The 19,881-nt window shown below is 46.0% G+C and overlaps 1 protein-coding gene across 7 annotated transcripts in view; it reads right to left on the reverse strand.

The window, feature by feature from the left end:
• prkcz (protein kinase C, zeta) overlaps positions 1-19,881 on the reverse strand; it is a 155,948-nt gene that overhangs the window by 43,006 nt on the left and 93,061 nt on the right. For 6 of the 7 annotated variants that reach the window (XM_061258551.1, XM_061258552.1, XM_061258556.1 and 3 more), the window contains 2 exons: positions 14,438-14,523; positions 920-1,051 (listed from right to left, as the gene is read on the reverse strand). In XM_061258551.1, the coding sequence (XP_061114535.1) occupies positions 920-1,051; positions 14,438-14,523 (218 nt within the window). The remainder of the gene's footprint in view (positions 1-919; positions 1,052-14,437; positions 14,524-19,881) is intronic. The other variant, XM_061258557.1, reaches the window with a different exon arrangement.

A 19,881-nucleotide genomic window follows, 5' to 3' on the forward strand; every position in this document is an offset into this window, starting at 1 on the left:
TGAGAACCTGTTCGCAGCGCACAATCTTTTCAATTAGGGTTTCTGTGTTTGAGGCTGGCCTGGGCCGGGGCGGCTTCCCACAATGCTTTGTGTTGGTGCCGGGAGCCACATCACTTCACACGGAGCGCGCAGCGGGGGGGGGGGGGGGGGGAGGGGGGAGGAACTACGCCACGGAGCGCCTCCGCTCCAGTGCCTCCTCAGACAGACAGCCTGCAGTGCATTCTGGGAGCCTTCGGGAGGCAGTGAAAGCAATCACAGGGCTCAGCGAGATGTCACGGGTACGGGAGGAGATCAGACGCGGGGCGGCGGCAGGCGGGCAGCGAAACGCCCGGGCCTCCGGTCCCGCGGTTACGGATTTCACGCGAAAACTCCCGACAGCTACTCCAGGGCACGTTTCCCAATCCCGCTAACTCCCCCGGCAGGTTACTAAAAGAATAATCAATTTGTCGGCCCGACGGAGGAGAGAGATGCGCAGGAGCTCGGCCTCGGCAGGGGGAAATGACGCAAATAATAACGGGCCCAGAACGCTGGAAAATGGAAACCCTGGATGGATACCTCCACCATAACTGAGCTTTAACGCACGGTGGGCTCCGGCAATAACTCCAGCATACGTGTGGATTCACACGGTGCACATTTTTGTTGAACACAAAGTGTTTTTCAAGTGCTGCCTTTTATTTAAGAATAACATACTTAAATGGAATAAAACAAGTGGGTGGTGTGCGTATGTGTCTGTTTCAAGCCCCCGCATCCTCCCTGGAATGTGCTCTGTGCTAAGAACAGTTTACAAATACCATTATACAGACTGAGTAAATCCTGCTGCAACGTTTGTAAAATGGATCAACCCCAAATTAAGAGATGCTGTGAGTGACTGAGGGATTGTAACACTGCATCATGGGAAATGCAGTCCTGGAGTACTCACCATATGCCTTTGGCAGGTCAGAGGAACAAGTTTGTGACAACGCTTATGGACAAGCAGCTTGCAGTTGATACACTTGTAGCCCTGCCTCCCCAGCCCCCATATCCGTTCACTGCAGTGGCCACAGTACGCTTTCTGCAAGGGAGACACAGGAGAACAGGAAGTCATGGTTTCATTAATGCAGTGGCCACAGTACGCTTTCTGCAAGGGAGACACAGGAGAACAGGAAGTCATGGTTTCATTAATGCAGTGGCCACTGTACGCTTTCTGCAAGGGAGACACAGGAGAACAGGAAGTCATGGTTTCATTAATGCAGTGGCCACTGTACGCTTTCTGCAAGGGAGACACAGGAGAACAGGAAGTCATGGTTTCATTAATGCAGTGGCCACTGTACGCTTTCTGCAAGGGAGACACAGGAGAACAGGAAGTCATGGTTTCATGAATGCAGTGGCCACTGTACGCTTTCTGCAAGGGAGACACAGGAGAACAGGAAGTCACGTTTCCATTAAGAGAGAAAACACCACGTTTATACCACAGGGGGCCACAAACTTCAGTGCACAATCTGCAGGGCTCATATCAAGATACAGTTAAGGAAAACTATAAAAATAAGGAAGACAAGCATTTAAACACAGCAAAAGCCAAATAAAAGTCGCAATAAGTCTTATATTATATTTTATCATGTTTTTGCAAAAGTAGAAAAGACACACATATTGCAAGAGAGACTCATTTGAAAATGTGCCAATGAGGTAAGAAAACTTGCATTTACATTTTTAGTAGTGCATAGGTTTTCCACAAGTTAAAGCATCACATCCATAACTAGTAAAATACACATGAAGTGTTGTTCTAAACATACAGTCATCATAAGTGCAATTTTAATTTTTTTTTTTTGGGGGGTTAGACAAGTGGGATAGGGATATCAGAAAGGGGGGCAGGGAAATCAGGAGGTAGGACTAAGGTACAGTTTGAAAAGTTGTGTTTTTAGTCTGTGTCGAAATAGGGGGAACTTGCCAAGCACAAACAGTAATTAGAAGATGATCATATTTTCTAATGAGGGAAAAAAAAGTAATTACAACATAAAGCAGATTGTAAGAGTTTGATTTTGCAGTGAAGAAAGAGACAGGTCAGTGGTTTTGCAGTGAAGAAAGAGACAGGTCAATGGTTTTGCAGTGAAGAAAGAGACAGGTCAATGGTTTTGCAGTGAAGAAAGAGACAGGTCAGTGTTTTTGCAGTGAATAAAGAGACAGGTCAGTGTTTTTGCAGTGAATAAAGAGACAGGTCAGTGGTTTTGCAGTGAAGAAAGAGAATAGGTCAGTGGTTTTGCAGTGAATAAAGAGACAGGTCAATGGTTTTGCAGTGAATAAAGAGACAGGTCAGTGTTTTTGCAGTGAATAAAGAGACAGGTCAGTGGTTTTGCAGTGAAGAAAGAGACAGGAGAATGTTTTTGCAGTGAATAAAGAGACAGGACAAAGGGAGGGACTGCTCTTATATTAAACAGAGCACTCTTACAGACAGGAGTGGATATGAGCCTAACTGGAAAATTTACATCAGGATGACATCATGCAGAAAGAGAGGGAGGGTGGGGTCTGCATTGACCAGCATGGGTTACATCATGAAGGGCTGGGTGCTCATGAGACATATACATTATTATTATTATTATTATTATTATTATTATTAATAATAAAATATAATAATAATAATAATAATAATAATGGCTACTTTAAATTCAAGAAAAAAACTGATTACATGCAGTCTTTAAAATGTAGTCCAGTCAGCACATGGAATAAGCCATAGAAATGTATAGCACACTCTTGCCCCAGATATCGGTCTTGCATCCTGGAAAAATATTCCCAAGTGACATGTTTCGTATCTCTCGGTGTCCACACCCACTCTTAAAGACCCAGTAATTCCCAAAAAGCATTTCTTTGCGTGGGCTGGGAAGTCAGATACAGTCCCCTGGCCCTCACCCACAGCAAGGCTGAAGCAAACAAGATCCTGTACTGGTCTGGCCAGCTTGTGTGTGACCTGTCATTGCTGGTGAACCAGCACAAGCAGCTCGTCTGATGGCTACTGAGAGGAATAGGATGTAAAATATGGTTCGCAAGAGCAATGCCACATCACATACAAGGTCACACATCGCCCCAAAAAAATTATTCCAAAAAATATATTTTATTTTTTCATTATTTTTTCAAAACAACAATCATACAGTGTGTTAAATGTATTTGTTTTTAAATTGACATATACTGTGTGTGGCATAGGAGGTTGATTCAGGGGTACACATTAAATCAATAGATAGAGCAGATTAGGTATTGTGGTATTGAGGGTTTGCCTTTTGTAATTTGTGCCATATGTGTGTTGTTTTCATGGAAATATTTATGACAGTAGGTGAGCCGTGTGGAGGTGGGTAGGTGGGTTGGGCAGCCCCCAAATCAAGTCACGCCCCTCAAAGGCTGATGAGATTAGACCCCGTCATTTTGAGCCAGAGCACATCAGTGAGAAACAGCCAGGCAAATGAAGGAAAGTTCTCCAGAAAGCGCCAGACAGTGCCAAGTCATCAATCTAAGAGGTCTACTCCTGACATAGATCCAAGGCATTTTATTTCTCAAGCTGCCATTTAGCACCAACAAAACACAAGTGTGAAAGAGCATTGTTTTTTTTTTTTTTTAAATGAATATCTCCAGTCACTTTTCAGCTTCCCAGTGCTGTCTGAGTGCTTTTGGGCTGAAAGAGTTCCTCTAATAGCCGTGATATTAGCGCCAGAGCCAGGCTATTAAATTAATAAACAGCTCTCTCTGTGCAAGAGCTGCAGCGCTAACACTGGTGAAATGCGGACTACAAAATTCACAACTCAAACTCGTCATTCAAATTCATCATTCATCTTCCTGACAATCAGCATTACAATCACCTCACTAGAAAGGCTTCCAAAAGGAATATTTTGTTTCAAATGGAACACCATATCAAATCTGAGCCCACTGACTTTTCAGACACGTTTCTTTTTTATTATAAATGACCCAGCTCAACAGCTCTGCTATCCTTCTGCTGTGTAGTGTCAGAGGGAGCCAACACGGACAGCTCCAGATTACTGACACAGAGAGGAGAGCTTGTACAGTAAAGTGTGTGCTAACCACACCTGGGTCAAATACCTATTTTGTTTTGGTTTGTCTTCACTGAGCTTGTCTGGTATATTGGAACCTATGAAATAGTCTCAAAGTGCAAACCCCACCTTGGCTCAATTGTACCAGGCAAGATCAATCGAGCACAGAAAAGCATTTGAATCAAAATAATTTATGTATTTGTCCTAGGTCTGGTACAAACTGTTTACTAACTTACTGCCCTGTCCCATTCAGTGTAATCACAGCTTCTTCTATCCTGGGAGTCTAAAGACACTGCAGGTTTCAAAACAGGCACCTTTAAGATGTTAAAGCTCTCCCTCTCCGGCTGTGTTAAACAGACAGTAACGGAGGAGGGCACCTACAGGAAGCGATGTGTCTCACAACACGAGCCAAAGACAATTTATCAACCCGTATTTCACCAGACCAGACTGAGCTTCAGATTACTGCACACTGTATCAGGTTACATCTTGGAGCTGGAGAATACAGTTACAGTGCACAGTTCCTGGATACAGGAGCGGGCTGAATCATCTCCACCCCTTACTGTATATTCCCGCATGGCCCCATATCAGTCCCACAAATCCCAGGGGCATTGTTTCCAAGTCTGGGCAGTGATTTCTCCTTCTCCGTTAAAAAAAAAAAAACGCCCTGTTCTGCGTCATTTACACAGCCATAATAGCCAGGACACAGCCTATACTTCCCACAGCATTAACTCTGATAAGCCCGCACTATGTACTACACAATATACAGGGCAGCTCCCTTATGATAGCAGCCACTCCCCACTGGACCCCCCCCCTCCCCCCTTACCCCACCAGATCCTCCCCACAGAAAGGCATTATTTCCTGCAGTCTCCTCCGTGTGTGAGCCTCTCTCCCGGGCGACCTTCGGCGAGCTCTGCCTCATCCAGGTCAAGCGTAGCGGCTAAAAATGTCACAGTGAACGCACTGTTCTGTGAAAAGGCCTCCCCGGGGCACGGCAGGCTGGTGCACGGAGTGCAGCCAGGCGCAGAACGGACAGAGGGCCAGGCCAGGCCAGGCCAGGCGAGGTGAGGAAAGGCATATTCATTTATACAGCACAATACAAACCTGCCGCCATTCAAAGTGCCTTCACATCATGAGGAGCAAAAATACAACAATAAAACCAATTTATTGATAATAAATAATAAAAAAAAACAGAGAAACAAAGAAAAAGATAAGAAGAATATGAAAAGTAAAAATGAAGTAGTGAATAAAAATCGATTAAATTTAATGTAAAAATGTATAATAAAAATAATAATAAAAATTGATATGTTAAAGTAAACTGCAGAGAACACAGTGAAAGGAAGGAAAGAGAAAGATAGCACAGGCTAGCCTGAGCATAGGTTCTGCAGTAATATCTCATAAAGCTGGTGTGTAAATATGTACAGTATGTCATTTTGATATGCCAGTAGGCTGCTTATGATTGTGCACAATACAAGAATAGATGTTTCTGGAAACAGGTATTGATTTTTGTGTGTGTGTGTGTGTGTGTGTGTGTGTGTGTGCGTGTGTGTGTGGCGTGTGCACACGTATTAGGAGAACAGACAGGCCTGCCCTCCTTTTATGATTTGTCTTTATTCAGACAGTGATGAAGAGAGCTTAACATTTAGAGAAGTGGCATCATAGGGTGCTGTGGTGGAGACAGAAGATGAAGGGTCCATGCAGAGAACTCATATCTGGCTTGTGGGACAGCTGCCCGATGCCAAGCCTCACCAAATTTGAATCTATTTTAACCTACAGTCTCAACTTCTGAAATGGAGGTGAAGTGAAGATCGCCATGGAAACGTGAGCTGCAGTGAGCCGGCTCTTAAGCACTGGTTACAGTCTGAGCCCAAGATGGACGTCTCCTCACGCCAGGACAAACAGAGCATTGAGCCACAGCCTGTGCCCTCACACAATGATGCAAACACACACACACACAGCTCACACACACTCACACTCACCACACACACACTCACTCACACACACACAGCTCACACTCACTCACTCACACACACACACACACACACACACACACACACAGCTCACACTCACAACACCCACACACTCTCACACACAGCTCACTCACACACTCATACTCACCACACTCACACTCACAGTGACGCAAACACACAGAAACACACACACACAGCTCACACTCACACACCACACACACCTCACACTCACACACTCACACACACCACACACACACCACACCCACACACACACACACACACACACACACACACACACACACTCCACACACCACACACACTCACACAGTGATGCAAACACACACACACACACACACACACACACACACACATACCACACTCACCACACACACACAGACACACACACACAGGTAGAACTTATGTGTGTGTGGTGAACACACTGGCCGTGTGTGTCCCCTCTCTCACACAGCCGGGCAGGAGGGAACCCGGCCCAGTCTCTCTCCCTGTCAGACAGCATTCACATTTACTGTGACTGACGCAAAACACACGCCCGAGGGAGCCAGTGCAGGAAGTCCAACACAATAAGCCAAGCGATCGGACAATTCTGCCCAGTTCAGAACACTGAATGCTAAAATTATACTGAAATGGCTGGCATTTCATTTAATGAAATATTGATTGACGCCTTTACTTTCTAATTTTATAGGTGGCTCCGTGAAACTCCACCCATGCAATCTAAGAATTTAGCATAATAAAAAAAAATCCTAAGTGCTAAAATGACACTGAGATGGCTGGGGGTTCACTCCTGACGGACAGCTAACCTGGATGTTTGTCGCTGACAGGCAGAGGTGAGAGTCGGCTCGCTCACACACAGGGTCAGCCAGACGGGCCCTTGACCGCGACCGCTATCGATCTGGGAGAACGACGCCGTGCGCACAGCGAGTAATGGCTTCAGCAGATCTGGCCTCTGTAATGCACTGTCCTGCCTCCCTTTTCTCTGCCTGTTCCTCTTACAGTTGGATGGCTGAGAGCCTCATGGATACAGGCATAAACCATGATGACAGTTGCATGACTGTCAGTGATTAGTTTCCATGGCATCCATGTTTACTGTGGCGACATTAATCTATACTCAGTGACCACTTTATTAGGCATTTATTGGACTGCATGGTTTTATGTATTGAGTTACTGCCACATGATTGGCCGATAGATATTTGGATTTTCAAGCTGGCGTGCAGGTCTACCTAATAAAGTCGCCAGAGTGTATATCAAAGACAACCCATGTGATCATCTGGACCTGATTCAATGAGTCTCAGTCAATATACATCTAATAGCACCCTGTAGATAAGTGCAGTGTCTAAGCATAGGAGTGTAAAGGAGACCTGCTACTATACACTCAGTGAGAACTTTATTAGCTATTTATTAGACTTATTTTTTAGACATATTGGTCTTCTACTGCTGCAGCCTATCCACTTTGAAGTTTTATGCGTTGTGTGTTCAGAGATGCTCTTCTGCATACCACTGTTGTAATGCTTGGCTACTTGTGTTAAATATTTGCCTTGAGATAAATATTTGTCTACCTAATAAATTGCTCACTGAGTGTACATGTGCTGCATGGCTATCGACTTTTAGTCTTTTAAATTGCTTGGTTAAAGGTCACACACACACCTCTCACCAACACTGTGGACAGGTTTCAATAGGCACTTTTTTTTTTGATGCGATAGTTGGCTAGATAGATGTACCCATCAATAAATCCACATCAGGTAGAGGTAGAGGTAGAGGTAGAGGTAGAGGTACAGGTACAGGTACAGGTACAGGTAGAGGACAGACCCAACTGGTACTGCAACCTGGAGGCAGAGAGGTGATCACCCTCTACCAGGAACCTGAGCTTACCTTCCCGAGAGACAGCTCATTTAAATCCAGCCGTGCCAGTGAGCTACACTGATCGAGTGCCAGGAAAGGACCTTTATTCCATTTACAAATTAACTGTAACAATGTTTGGCCACGTGCCTCTTCACTGGCAGGATTTTATGCGTTTCTCCCATTTCATTTTATCCAGGGTTTAATATAGCTTCATGCACACATGCACAGGGCTGTCTACCGGGTACCATAATATCCCAATTGATGCCAATCTCACCTAGCAAGTGTGAAATCTTGGGTTGGATTTCAGAAATAAATGTAGTTTATTTCTGTGCTTAACAGGTGCAGTCGTATTGCGCAACCATGGTAACGCATTACCCTCCCCAGAGCCCAGTTTCACGGCGCTCTGAGCATTTCTCCTATTTAAATAACCGCTTTCGGATGGAGGGGAAAGGAGACGATGGAGACGTGCCTTTCTGCCACTGCAGCATAAGTCCTCGGAGGCTCTCCTCCTCACAGCAGAACGAGTCAACACTCTGGTACAATTTCTGTTCCTTTGCCTCCGTAGTCCGGCACGTTAGCTTCGGAACGAAAAAAACGTGACTATGAACGTAGGACTGTCAACCTTTAATTTGATGGTATTTACACGCATACAGAACACAGAACCAAAAATTGGGGTTACACCACTGTCCAAATACTTATGGACTGCACTGAAGTCATAAAGAAAGAAAGTGCGGGGGGGGGGGGAGAGAGAAGGAAACGTGTGTATGAGGATCACAGAGGAACTGAAAGCTTCTGTGCAAGAGCAGAGATAGGGTGAAAGACACACAGGCTGGACTGTCCAGCTGCAGCCAATGACAGGCTCTGTTTCCTGATGTGTCGGAAGAGACCGTACGACTGACTCTCCTCCTCAACTTAAACAGCCTCTATATACCCTCACGGAACAAATGCATTAAACCACATTATAATCCTGGCACATTGGAAAACTATTCCCCTTGAAACCGTGATGCTTTTATGACATGTACTTATAGAAGACAAGCTGCTTTTTTTCAATTGTTTTTATCGATGCAAAGGATGGCAACAATAAAAAACTGAGGTAATCCGTTTCGTCTTTGGGCTTGGGAGAATCTAATCTTGTCTTTTATAATAAAGGTGCTCGATACGGCGCGACTGAGCATGATGTTGACACTCCTGTTCAGTTAAACAGTCAGTCTGCAACTCGGAGGTTCATATCTGGAAGGTTCTGCGGGATATATAAATCAGAATTACACAGCAGCGACTGCCACTCTGATAGCCTGTCACTGTAAATTAACTTTCCGGCAAAGGCAAATCATTTATCATTTTACTTGACACTGTAAATAAATGACAGTTTGTCGACAACGTACGACACGGAACAGGAAGGGAAGTCAGCCAGAGTGAGCCTCATTTACATGAGCGTTCTGCTCAAGCCAAGCAGCCAAACGAGGCTTCGATTTTCAGCCTAATTTCCTGGTCTTGTTGAGACGATGCTCACTAGTGCCACCGCGGTTGGCTCCAGTAAAAGGTAAAAATGGTGTTATTTGGACAGCATATAAATCCTCTGTGGACAAATCAGGGACAGTTTGCGTCACGGAGGATATCTCCCACGCTTGGTGGACTCCAAATTGTACAAAATGGCGGCGCCTGAAAACTTGACTTCCGCAGTTTCGAAAACTCTTTGCACAAGCCCATGGATAGTCAGTGGGTGACGTCACAGGCACTTGGTCCATATTTATTCTAGTTCTATGGTCCAAACAGACAGAAGACCACAACCAACTTCTCGCTGCCCATAATCAACTACCTAGCACTGACACTGTAGAACAATACTATAGGCTACTACAGAGGCTAGCTCCACACAGTAAAAATGAAGCAACTGAGTACTCCAGGCTAGCACGCTGGCACAGACACAATCTACATTAGAAATAAGTCATTTATTCACACAAAAACGGCTTCAGTATCCAGACACTATAAAGGGATATCCCTCACAAGCTCCCGGGACTCCGACTAGCCACAGCTGGCAGTTTGACTGCTAATGAGCGGCTTTAATTAATCACAATGAAATCCAGCAGATTCAAAGCTGGATATACATCTCCCGCAATTCACTTCCCAACAGATGTGGCTTCATCTATTTTTAAATGGTGCACTCATGAAAGGCAGAGACCACAGTATAGCGCACACATAGCACGCTCACGCCTGCAGACCAAGACATAAGGAGGGTGGAGGGCAGAGGGGAAGATATGAAGATAATATTTCTTTACTTCACAAACGTAAATTCTCTTTTTTTGTATAAACAGAAAAAAAGGTTTTCAGACAATTTGTCAAGATGTTAATCTAGTAAACACAACATTGCATATAATGGTTGGCATTTATATAGCGCCTTTATCCAAAGCGCTGTACAATTGATGCTTCTCATTCACCCATTCATACACCCACTCACACACCAACGGCGATTGGCTGCCATGCAAGGTACCAACCAGCTCGTCAGGAGCATTTGGGGGTTAGGTGTCTTGCTCAAGAACACTTTGACACACCCAGGGTGGGATTCGAACAAGCAACCCCACCGACTGCCAGACATTTTACATTTACATTTTAGTCATTTGGCAGACGCTTTTAATCCAAAGCGACTTACAAGTGCATAGGTTCTACCATAAGCCAGAGCATCACATCCAGAAACTAGCAAAATACACAGGAAATGCTGTTCTAAACATAGTTGTCATCAGAATTTCTTTTTTTTTCCTTTTTTTTTTGGGGGGGGGGGGGGGGGGGGGGGACGACTGCCCTTACCCACCTGAGCCACTGTCGCCCCATATAATAAGTAATACTACATCTAGTGGCATGTTGTAATATGTATTGGATATCAGTTGTGACACTGACGGTTTACAGTAGTAGTGTAGTGTCAGCACTGTTCCTTGCCTAAACCTGTATGTAGTATGTGCCTATGCGATAAGTGCCTATACACTCTGGATAAGAACATCCGCGAGACACTTGAATGTAAATGTTAATGTGTAACCTCTGTTCTGAAAAGAGCCACGGTTTTTCCAATTCAGCCAAGTTAATGATGAACTCATTGTCAGCACTCCAGTGAAAACAAAGGGAACTTACTCAGCCTAAACACAGATTGAAATTGAAATGAGCGGAACTATCTTCAATTTAAAGTAAATTCCCCCAAGGTAATGAGGCTCCTTGAGGAGGCTAACTTTAGCGGTTGAAAGTAATTTTAGCTCAGCTCTGCCTAGAGACAGTCGTAGCTGACTCCCTGAGAGGGGTCGCAGAGCAGTGTATTTTTTGAATAAAGGTATCTTATAAGCCTTATCTGTTCCACCTGATAAACACACAGTGGGAGCAGCCCAGATGGTTTCTGTGCTTTCTGGTCTCTTTCAGCTAACAGGGTCGTAATGTAATCAGGCAGGCATCTACTCCACACAGGCAGCTCCCCGCCAGGGGCATTCTGGGTAATAAGAGCGATGATGTCACTGCTTCTGCAGACGGGAGTTATTCTGCGACCCCAGGTCTGCCTCCTTCCTCTACGGAAGAGCTCAAGGATGAAAATAGATACAAAACAAAACAACAACAAAAAAAACATAATTCATGACAAGTTGACTTTGTATTCCTTTTTCTTAAAGACAGCTAGTCTTCAGCAATGATTACTACATTACATTACAAAGCATTTAGCAGGCGCTCTTAGCCAGAGCGACGTTCAACGAGGTACAAATAACGTACAAATAACTGCAGTATTTGTTTATTTGACACTTGTTGTCATAGTAACGGGGGGGAAAAAAGGAATGCCAAATGATTCTAGTATCACATGACTTCACGCAGTACATCATGCTGGAGTAGTGAGAATAAACGGACGTCAGTGTGCTATGGGCTGGACTGATTCTGCCCAACGTTTTCTCCCGGAGAAGTCCAGTGCTATTTCACCAGACCCCGTGGAGCAATCTAAAATGAACTAAAATTAATCTTGAATTAACTCGCGGAAGACTAACAAAAATACGCGACTCGCTATAATGCTCCAGGACACCAGAGTCACGAGATGAAGTCATAGACATTCTGGTGCCATGCTGGACTGTTCAACTGTCACAGCTACTGGAATGATGACTTGCCTCACAGTGATCTGTCGAGGAAAGTGTAAAGATATATCCTTTTTATTTATAGTTCTATGATTATTTTACTCATAGGGCAAACAAAAAAAACAAAAAAAATGTTTTGAGATTAGTCACTGAAATGAACATCCAGCTCGGGAATCATAAATGCTCAAATAAAATATAAAGCACTATTTTATCCAGAGGTCATAGAGAAATCTATTGTTCTCAATGTGAAAAAACACATAAATTAAATTCTGTAAAATAAAAGAAAGATTTCAGATTGCACACTTGACAGTTTCTTCATATTTTCTCATTTAACTTACAGTAAATCTTCAGAGGAATATTTATTACTGTAATAGAGAAGAGAGGTATGAGATTATTATTTACATGACAGGAATCTTTCTGAAATTTTATTTTCTTTGCTGCCGATACCCAGAATTTTGACAGGTATTTATTTCTTCATGGGAGAGGATGTATTCATAACAAATGCTCTGGCAAAATGATTTTCTCAAAATTGTCATTGTAAAAAAATAGGCGATAAAGTAATTTCTTGGACCCAGAGTAAAGGCTCTGAAGCACACAGGAACACTGCGTTGTTATTTTGCCACCTGCACCTGACAGCAGGACATTCTCAAAAGGAACCACAACATTTGCCAGCCTCTCATTACATTACACTCCTTTAGCTGATGCTTTTATGTAAAGCAACTTTCAGTTGATTAGACTAAGCGGGAGAAACTCCACCTCGGGGCTGGCTCAAGGGCCCAACAGCTGTGCGGCTCTCATCGTGGCTACAGTGGGGCTTGAACCACCAACCTTCCGGGTCCCAGTCATGCACCTTAGCCACTAAGCTGCCCCCTCTCTCACCACAGAGGGACACTGGCAACAGTACTGGAGACCTCAAAATAACAAAATTAAAAAAGATTCACAGATTTATCACGATTTGAGTCCTCCCGACCGGCCGTGCTGAAAGGATATTTACACGTTACAGAGGTCAATCAGCCTGTGTGACTGGAGAATCACAGAATACATAATTGGTGTTAATCCCTAATTGGTGTTTGCCTCCAGTTGACAGAAGATGGTTCCTCTGCATAAACAGGCAGGTTTCTGTTCCAATACTTAAGCAAGGAGACCACAGCAAAGAGGGAGGAACCCAAAACAACCTCATCAACGTCAGTACTTCCCCTCTACCCACCCAGACGCCCAGGCCTCCTGAAGATCAAAAAATAAAATGTACAACAAACGAGGAAATTATTAAAATGATCCTTTCTCCTGAACCCGGTCTAAGAAACGCAAAATAACTAACGAGATCTAACAAGCAAAAAAGCATAAGAAGCAAACAGGGAATTTTAATGAAGTGCTTTGTTAATTACACCTTCTTTCGACATTAATGCTAACGATGAGTCATCTGAGGAGATCCTCTGGGGAAAATCACATCACATATTCCACTAGAACAGGGGTGTCAAACTCCGGTCCTGGAGGGCCGCAGTGTCTCCTGGTTTTTGGTGTGTTTCAGCACGAGAGATACATTTCAAAGTCTCTCATTGGCTAAAGATGCCACACACCCTGTTCTCAAAGCCTTGATTGGCTGCTGATTGAAAGGAAGCCTCAAAAACCAGCAAACGCTGCGGCCCTCCAGGACTGGAGTTCCTCATTGTTATCCGTCAGTTTTACACCCCTGCACTAGAAGAAGGGGTAACCCGTGTTTGTGCCATGACTGTTACATGGGCAGGGTCTTCTGAAGGCAGTCAAAGCACGGAAAAACTGTCAAGTGCAGAAAAGGCCACTTAATGACAAAACTAGATCCATATGTCTGTGTGTCCACCCATGAGGCCATGCCTAGGGTGTCACTCCGTCCCTCTGGTTACACGGGGCACTAACACGCTGGGCGTAACACAGCCCCAGGCAGTGTACACACCGCCCGCCGTCTAGCGCAGAGCGGTGGGCTAAAAGCTTCCCAGCACAAACAGCACTCAGGACAGGACATGAGCAGACAGACTCTCTCTCTCTCTCTCTCTCTCTCTCTCTCTCTCTCTCTCTCTCTCGTCCGTGTTCCCTCCCCAGCGGGCCGATCCAGGAGTGCAGGCGGGGAGAGACGGGGAAAAATAGGCCAAAACAAAGCAAGCGTGAAATAGGCCGTCTGCTCCTAAATAATGCACCAGGACCGTGACAGCTCAGGGGCGGAGCGACCGTCCCAATGGTTTCCTTTACTGTACGTCCGTTATCCACGAGGGTAGCATCACAACGCACTGTGGAGCATTGCGTATGCTAAGCATGCTATGCTATACACGCTGGACTGGACACCATTTTGGCTCCCCACCCACTTCATGATTTCTGTACATGTATTGTTCATCATCCATCAACGTGGAGCTATAAAGTAATGCACACCCCAAACTGCCCCCCCCCCCCCCCCCCCCCCAAACACACCCCAAACTGCCCCCCCCCCCTCCAAAAAAAACAAAAAACAAACCACAAACTGCCCCCAAATAGCCCCGGGACCTCCACTCACCCTGTTAAATCGCTTGGCCTGGAAAAGGTGCCCGTTCACTCTGTACAGCTTCCTCCATCTTCTGGCGCCCCGGCGGTAGATCGATTCTAGGAGAGAGACGAAACAGTTGTACAGGAGCAGCATGGCGGGGTCGGAGGAGGCTACGGGTCAGACGCACGCGAGCGGAGGAGAGGAGAGGAGGAGGAGGAGGAGGAGGAGGGCAGAGGTGAAAACAGCCTTCAGAAAATGAGGGAGAGGAGAGAGCAGGGAGGTCCTGGCTAGCCTTGCCCCTCAAACCACCTCTCTGAGGATCCAGGGAGAGAGGGAGAGAGGGAGAGAGCAAGGGAGAGAGGGAGAGAGAGAGAGAGAGAGAAAGAGAGGAGGTAGAGAAGGATGCAAGATTTCAGCAAGACGGCCAAAAGTCTGTGCTCTCTCTCTCACTGCCTCTCCCATTACTCCCTCCCTCTTTCACTCCCTCCGTCCCTCCCTCCCTCTCTCTCTCTGCCTCCCTCCCTCCCTCCCTCTGCCTCTCTCCCTCCCCCCATTCTCTCACATGACAGTAATCTCATTACTGTACAACAGTACTTCATGATTTCTGTGCGTTGCAGATCTCTGGATGGACAGGAAAGGTGTAGACTATTTATAGTCCCCGCGTAGTGGTAGCCATGGAGGGTGAGTGACAACACTGGCACAAAGCCCAGGCTAATTTCCGTCTTTTCCAGCACGGCACCATTCGAACCCGGCGCAGGGGTCACGGGACAACGCAGACACGACACCCTCACCAGACCTTGCACCGGCTAGCTGCTCACCTCCACGTTAGCACAGCAAACAACATCTCACTGATAAGCCCACTGCATGCCACTTAAACCCTTCAGAGGAATCTATCCCCCCAATATGAAAACAATGGATCGTAATGGGACTGAGATTACGATCTCCAAATCTCATTCTGCGCAGAGTTACTGATACAGTTCACGCTCCATGCCCCTCAGCAAAACTTGAAGGTATTAGTTCAGCCACTGTGTACTGAAAACAGAGCTGAACTGGATTGTCCCAGTACAAATTAACTACACAGCCACGTTGGACTAACACTGACGGATAACGATGAAGAACTCCTCAAAGTTGCTGCTGTGAAGGGCAAAGTATTATAGCTGCATCCAACACATGGGACCTGGATGTACTGCAGTAGTGGGACGAGATTATGTGGGTGTGATTCAGCCGTGAAACCCTATGTGCAGGAATCTATATTGAGCAACTAAAAATGAGCAAATAAACCGTCTAATGACCTTCTAAATCCTGCAGCGTAGCTGATATACTGAACGATGGCAGCTAAACTGCAGGGTCATCGGTCGCCATTTTTGATGATGGAGGGAGGACATTCTGTTGCCACACACACACACGCACACGCACACACACACACACACACACACACACACACACACACACACACACACACACACAGGAACACTCCGCTGGGTAAAAAAAGCCACGGTGGTTTCGGTCAGCACCAGGCCACCACAGCACCGCACTACAGATGACTATGGTAAATGGTAAATGGCATTAGCATTGGTTAGCGCTGTACAACTGATGCTTCTCATTCACCTGTTCATACACACACTCACGGTGATTGTCCGCCATGCCATGCCATGCCATGCCATGCAAGGCACCAACCAGCCCATCAGGAGCATTTGGGTGTCTTGCTCAGGGACACTTTGACACACCCCGGGCAGGGGGATTGAACCGGCAACCCTACAACTGCCCTTACCGCCTGAGCCAATGTCACCCCAGAGACTAAGCAGCCAGAGTATATCCACGTGAACGGGCTGTGCATTCCAGCCCCTTCTTTCTGAGGAAAACGTAACTGCATCCCTGCCAATCTCTGCGTGTCACACATGCTGGATGTGTACGGATGTGTACAGCCGTGTAAGAATGTGTACACTGTGTAAGGATGTGTACGGATGAGTACGGATGAGTACGGATGTGTACTGATGAGTAAGGATGTGTACGGATGTGTACGGATGAGTACGGATGAGTACGGATGTGTACGGATGGTATGGATGTGTATGGATGAGTACAGATGAGTACAGATGAGTACAGATGTGTACGGATGAGTACGGATGTATACGGATGGTATGGATGTGTACGGATGAGTACGGATGAGTACGGATGTGTACGGATGATTACGGATGTGTACGGATGAGTACGGATGTGTACGGATGAGTACGGATGTGTACGGATGTGTACGGATGTGTACGGATTAGTACGGATGTGTACGGATGAGTACGGATGAGTACGGATGTGTATGACGCTCTGGAAGAACATGGGAGTCACACTGGCACCCCTGAGGATCTGGATCTTAAAAAAAACATCATAACATCCTCCCTCCACCATCAAAAAAGGGCTGCCTCTGGTCCTGCAGTTTAGAGGCTATCATTCAGTTTATCAGCTACCCTGCAGGCCTTAAAGACATAACACAAGCTAGACAGTTTGTTTGAGTCCTGCTAATTTTAGTTACTTAATATACACTCAGTGATCACTGTATTAAGTAGACCTGTACACCAGCTTGTTAATGCAACTATTTAACCAGCCAATCATGCGGCAGCAAATAAATTCATAAAAGCATGCAGAGATGGTCAAGCTGATAATGAGAACCTCAGAACATACAGACACACACACACACACACACACACATACACACACACATGCAGACACATCGTTCGTGAGCAATCTGCTCCTTATTCTGTGGTGAGGGTTCACACAGTCACACACACACACACACACACACGCACACACGCACACACGCACACACATATATACAGACAGACACACACACATGCACACACACACATACAGACAGACAGACACACACACACACACGCACACACAGACAGACAGACACACACACACACATGCACAGACATGCACGTGCACTCACAAACACACACACATGCGCACACATACTCAGCCAAATACACACATTCATACACAGACATAAATATATACACTTGTACACGCACACACAGATGCACATCCCCCCACTGCACTGCACTCCTCTCTCTCTCTCTCTCTCTCTCTCTCTATCTATCTATCTATCTCACTATAATTTTAACTATGATACATTCATGTTCAGTCGGAAAAGCTGTGTTTGGCAAGCAGGACTGAGAAACTTAAAACATTTAACAAATTGAATTAATTACAAATGATTTAACGTATAATGTAGAAGGTTAATACTCATTAAAAAGAACCGATTATGCATGAAATTAACATGCAAAGCACAGCATAAAAAGGAACATTTAGTTTTAGGTAGTTTAAATCAAGTGGACCCTGGAACATTATGCTCACCCGCACACATACACTGTACACACACACACACACACACTGTTGACACACACACGCGCACACATACTGTACACACCTGCTCACACATTTCAGGCAGGTAGCCTGCTCACACATTTCAGGCACACAGTTGACAGACTGACACAAATAAGGTGCCTTGCTGCTGGTGCACCCTGTTAAAATAGCATAATGTGGCCCTAATGACTAGCATTTCCCGCCGGGGAGACAGGTTGGAGGGACTCTGAGTGGCTGGGGTCAGCGCTGACTGGGCCAGCGTATGTCAGGCGGCCTGCTGACGCCAGGCTGATGCAAGCGGGTAGAGAAAATGTCTAAATGCAGAGTCTTCAACTTTAAACTTTAAAGTTCTTCCACCCTTTGTGAGCGGCGGGTTAAGTTGACAGGAAACAGAGCCGAAATGATAGAGAACAGAGATTATAACAGAGCAGGTAGAGGACTGGGCCACACTGTGTGTGTGTGTGTGTGTGTGTGTGTGTGTGTGTGTGTGTGTGAGTGTGTGTGTGAGTGTGAGTGTGAGTGTGTGTGTGTGAGTGTGTGTGTGAGTGTGTGTGTGTGTGTGTGAGTGTGTGTGTGTGAGTGTGTGTGTGTGTGTGTTTGTGTGTGTGTGTGAGTGAGTGAGTGAGTGAGTGTGTGTGAGTGTGTGTGTGTGTGTGTGTGTGTGTGAGTGAGTGTGTGTGAGTGTGTGTGTGTGTGTGAGAGTGTGTGTGTGTGTGTGTGTGTGAGTGTGTGTGTGTGTGTGTGTGTGAGTGTGTGTGTGTGTGTGAGTGTGTGTGTGTGTGTGTGTGTGTGTGTGTGTGTGTGTGTGTGAGAGTGTGTGTGTGAGAGTGTGTGTGTGTGAGAGTGTGTGTGTGTGAGTGTGTGTGTGAGAGTGTGTGTGTGTGAGTGTGTGTGTGAGTGTGTGTGTGTGTGTGTGTGTGAGAGAGTGTGTGTGTGTGAGTGTGTGTGAGAGTGTGTGTGTGTGTGTGTGTGTGTGTGAGTGTGTGTGTGTGTGTGTGTGTGAGAGTGTGTGTGTGTGAGTGTGTGTGAGAGTGTGTGTGTGTGTGTGTGTGTGTGTTTGTGTGTGTGAGAGTGTGTGTGTGTGAGTGTGTGTGAGAGTGTGTGTGTGTGTGTAAAATAGTGTGGGACTAATCTCATCCAGCAGGTGAGCACACCCCGCACAGCTGCTGCTAAACTGCGGGCCCCTCCGAGCCTGATACCGCCATTAATTGGCTTTACTCGTCGCTTTACCCTATTTCTCTCTCTCTTTCTCTTTCTCTCTATATCTCTCCCTCTCACTCTCTCCCTCTCTCTATATATATCTCTCTCTCCTCCCTCTCACTCTCGAACACCCTCTTTCCCTCTTCTCTCTCTCCCTATCACTCTCTCTCCCACACCCCTTCTCTCTCCCTCCCTCCCTATCACTCTCCCTCTTGCACACCCCCTCTCTCTCCCTCCCCCTCTCTCCCTATCACTCTCTCTCCCTCTCACAAACACCCTCTCTTTCTATTTCTCTTTCTCCCTCTCCCGCCTCCCTATCACTCTCTCTTCCTCTCCCTCTTGCACACCCCCCCTCTCTCTCTCACACACCGCCCCCCTCACTCTCTCTCTCTCTCTCGTCGAGTCTGAAGGGCGTGGCAGGTGCAGGCTCCGTCTCCGCTGTTACCATGGCAACCGGGCCCCACTGGAGACCTGGCAGGGATAATGAAGGAATTCTGCGCGTAGGCACATACTCCTCCGAAATAAAGAAATAAAGAAAGAAAGAAAACACACTGAATAAAATGTGTAAACATCTCCCATTACACGGACGGCAAACGGAGGGCATTAACCTGGCATGAAGCGGATTACCTTGACACTGTCTGGTGTATTCCTGTGCTTCTGTCGCACACGCGAATCTACAGCGGTTAACAGCGGGGAGCACGGCATGAGAAACACTAACGTCCTATCTTACAGCCCCCACGAAGCCACATATATTCCAGAACGATCTTTAGCCCTAAGGTACAGTTGTAAGCAGCTGTAATGTATTAGCAAGAAAACAGACCACTGCTCTGTCTCTACGCAACAGCGTTTAGTTTGTGTACTCATCGCACCACAGCTCAATCCCTGCAGGTACTGAAGAGATGCATTTACATACAAAT

Source organism: Conger conger, chromosome 10, assembly GCF_963514075.1.
Source record: "Conger conger chromosome 10, fConCon1.1, whole genome shotgun sequence".
Taxonomy (NCBI): domain Eukaryota; kingdom Metazoa; phylum Chordata; class Actinopteri; order Anguilliformes; family Congridae; genus Conger; species Conger conger.